Raw genomic sequence first — 2,700 nt, 5'->3', positions numbered from 1 at the left:
CATGTTGTGTATGCTAGAGTGGATGCGGAAGAGGAAGAATAGAATAGGAACATCAAGAACACGAGAGTTACGCGATTCAGCCTTGACGGCCTACATCCACGGAGGAATCCCTTAAGGGCTACATCTTTATTGTATAAGAGTGTAGTATAATAACGTGTGTTACAATGAACCCTAACATGAGTATATATAGGCGACTAAACCCTAAACTACTAGTACAAGCAGGAATGAGCTTGGGCCTATTACATTGGGCTAATATGACTAACATATATCTCTAACATGATACATGGAATTTATGACTCTTTTCTAAAATGCAATGGGCTATTACAACATGTTTCTTTTTGCACAAGTTTACTTTTTGGCTTAGTTAGGTTTGTCATATACCTTTATCGTACATCAAAGACATGTACCTAGGAAAGAGTGACCATACATCAAAGACATAAATACCTAGGGTTGGTTCTAATGCGCAATTTTTCATAAAAAACTTGGGCTTTAGAACCGACCCTAGTCTTGTGGTATCCGACCTTATAAGGGTGTATTTGTACATCAATTCCATAAATAATAAATGGAGGCAAGAAGCCGAAGATTTTGCAAAAATAAGTTATAAAGAAAAACCATTTATTCACAACATAAAATTTGAGTCGAATTTTGAATTTTTAGATATTCATTTTATAAAAGAGTTTTGATTGTTTTACCTCCAATAGTATCCACACTCTTTCACTATATCATATTTATATTTTTCATATCATGTGTGAAATGTGGACCTTTATCGTGAAAATATGAACATTATATAAAATATTTCACATTTGGGATTGCAAAACAATAATTACCCTTTATATACAAAACCTGTTGGAGTAAAATTCGGCTTAAAAAATTCCCTTCAACAAAATGACACATTTGCCATACAGACTGACTAGCACAGAATGACTTCACACTACATAATTCCAGTAAAACCAGTGGAAACTAACAATGCATATAATATAGTAAGACATGTTACCAGCAAAATAGAAAAAGACCTACATAGTTTTTAGTCAATGCAATCTTGTTTACTGATCACATATCCTTGATGAAGCATAGATTACTAATTTCTTTTGATCAAAAGAGGTCTCAAACACCACATAAAGCTTTGACAGTACTCTCAATGCCTTTCCTTGCATCATCCAGGTCATAATGGTATCGGAGTAATTTGAAGTATTCAAATGATTTGAACCTCAATGGATGTTTATCATCAACCAACTCTTCTGGAGTTTGTAGTATTCCAGTTTGGAATGAAAATAGTCCAACAGTGTACCTTGCTTTGGTTCCTTTCAAGATTACCCGATAAAAGGGGGTATGTATTCTGCCATTACTCCAAGCCTAGCCAAGAAAACCATGAAGTAGTTTTTCTTAATCTCAATATGGTTGTTTTTAATAAAGCTTAACTACAATTTATCAATATATAAAAAAATACGAGTTCTTTCAATATTCATATCAAAACTAAATTTGACGCAAATTATAATTAACCCTAACATTTATTCTAACTGAATCCTTTCGCATAATAGTATATCAAATATTGCATGCAATTATAAAAAGATGATAGCTAGTGACACACCAAGAGTACTTCTCCTGCCCTTACTACGAAGGAAGAAGGTGAGAGCTCCATTTTGATCCAATCACCATTCTTTGTTTTTACTTCCAAACCATTCACTTCATTTTGATTAAGTATAGATACGAAGGTCTTGTCCGTATGATTCTCAACACCAACGTTTGCTTCATCCATATCTGGTAGGCGATATTTGAGAAACCTAAGATTGTAGAATTGAATACAAGGATCTAAGTACTTCTTCACACCATAGCTGTCAAACACCATTCTCTTCACCAGTTGCTCTAACTCCACAATTTGTATTGCGTATGCGAGAGCATTTTCACTGAAGAAATAGCACACACAGATATCAGAAAAGATCAAGAAAAATAAACAATAAGAAGTTCTATATCAACTACAATATGTGTATTCCTAGATTTGCTCCAAAATGAATATATAAAATTTTTAGTGGAGAAGTAGACCCAAATTACCAGAACTGGTTATTTCCCGCAGGCCACATTTGATTTGTGAAAGTTTGAGTTAGATTTGTGAAACTTTGAGGTCCTACGAGGGTTGATGCATGGTTGATTCCCAAGCTTTGAAAGAGAGGCCGATCGGGTTCTTCCCTGGTATAACCAAAGTAAGATATATCAGCTCTTGGCTTTGACCTCTGTGGGTAGATCCAATAACACTTTTGCACAGCAAAGATTTCATTGTGAAGTTCAAGAGAAATCTTGTCATACACTGCCTCAAAGCAGCCATATTCTTCGAGTGCACTCTGGACCTTGTTGCGTGTGGAGAGCCAAGAACTTGTTCCTGGCTTCAAATCTTCTATTGAAAAATCAATAATGGGTAATCTACACATTGCTTGAACAGCCATACTTAATTTGATTTTGAGAAGCTCTTTACATATACCTTATTGTTCATTTTCCTAATGCATTTATAATGTTCCATGGAGGCACACCTTTGGAAGAACATTTCTTGCTGGCTTGGAGTTTTTTGAAAGCGAATATTCTGAGTCAAATTTTGCATGCGACTTTTGGTTTCGACTCAATTAAATTACTTTGTGCATTTGAAAGCGTGGTTTGTATAAAATGCTTATAGTATATCCAATATATGAAATAATTAAATATATTATATAT

At 34.4% G+C, this 2,700-nt stretch overlaps 1 protein-coding gene across 1 annotated transcript; it reads right to left on the bottom strand.

Annotated features, from left to right (window-relative positions):
- Positions 1-1,104: 1,104 nt before the first annotated feature.
- On the bottom strand, positions 1,105-2,438 carry LOC112021068 (probable 2-oxoglutarate-dependent dioxygenase AOP1). Its single transcript, XM_024053636.1, has 3 exons — positions 2,050-2,438; positions 1,589-1,904; positions 1,105-1,353 (listed from the first exon to the last, which is right to left on the bottom strand). Exons 1-3 carry the CDS (start codon positions 2,436-2,438, stop codon positions 1,105-1,107), a joined length of 954 nt encoding a protein of 317 aa, XP_023909404.1.
- Positions 2,439-2,700: the final 262 nt, after the last annotated feature.

Source organism: Quercus suber, unplaced genomic scaffold, assembly GCF_002906115.3.
Source record: "Quercus suber isolate HL8 unplaced genomic scaffold, Cork oak 2.0 scaffold_1155, whole genome shotgun sequence".
In the NCBI taxonomy this organism is placed as follows: Eukaryota; Viridiplantae; Streptophyta; class Magnoliopsida; order Fagales; family Fagaceae; genus Quercus; species Quercus suber.
The sequence above is the reverse complement of the archived record's forward strand: the minus strand, read 5'-3'. Positions and strand labels throughout refer to the sequence as shown.

What these genes read in the sequence shown, in the direction of transcription:
- LOC112021068 (XM_024053636.1), bottom strand. Translation starts at nt 2,438, where the DNA reads ATGGCTGTTCAAGCAATGTGTAGATTACCCATTATTGATTTTTCAATA. An exon ending in GCGGGAAATAACCAGTTCTG is followed by an intron (nt 1,905 to 2,049) that starts GTAATTTGGGTC and finishes CTATTTCTTCAG; the next exon opens with TGAAAATGCTCTCGCATACG. An exon ending in GGGCAGGAGAAGTACTCTTG is followed by an intron (nt 1,354 to 1,588) that starts GTGTGTCACTAG and finishes TTTCTTGGCTAG; the next exon opens with GCTTGGAGTAATGGCAGAAT.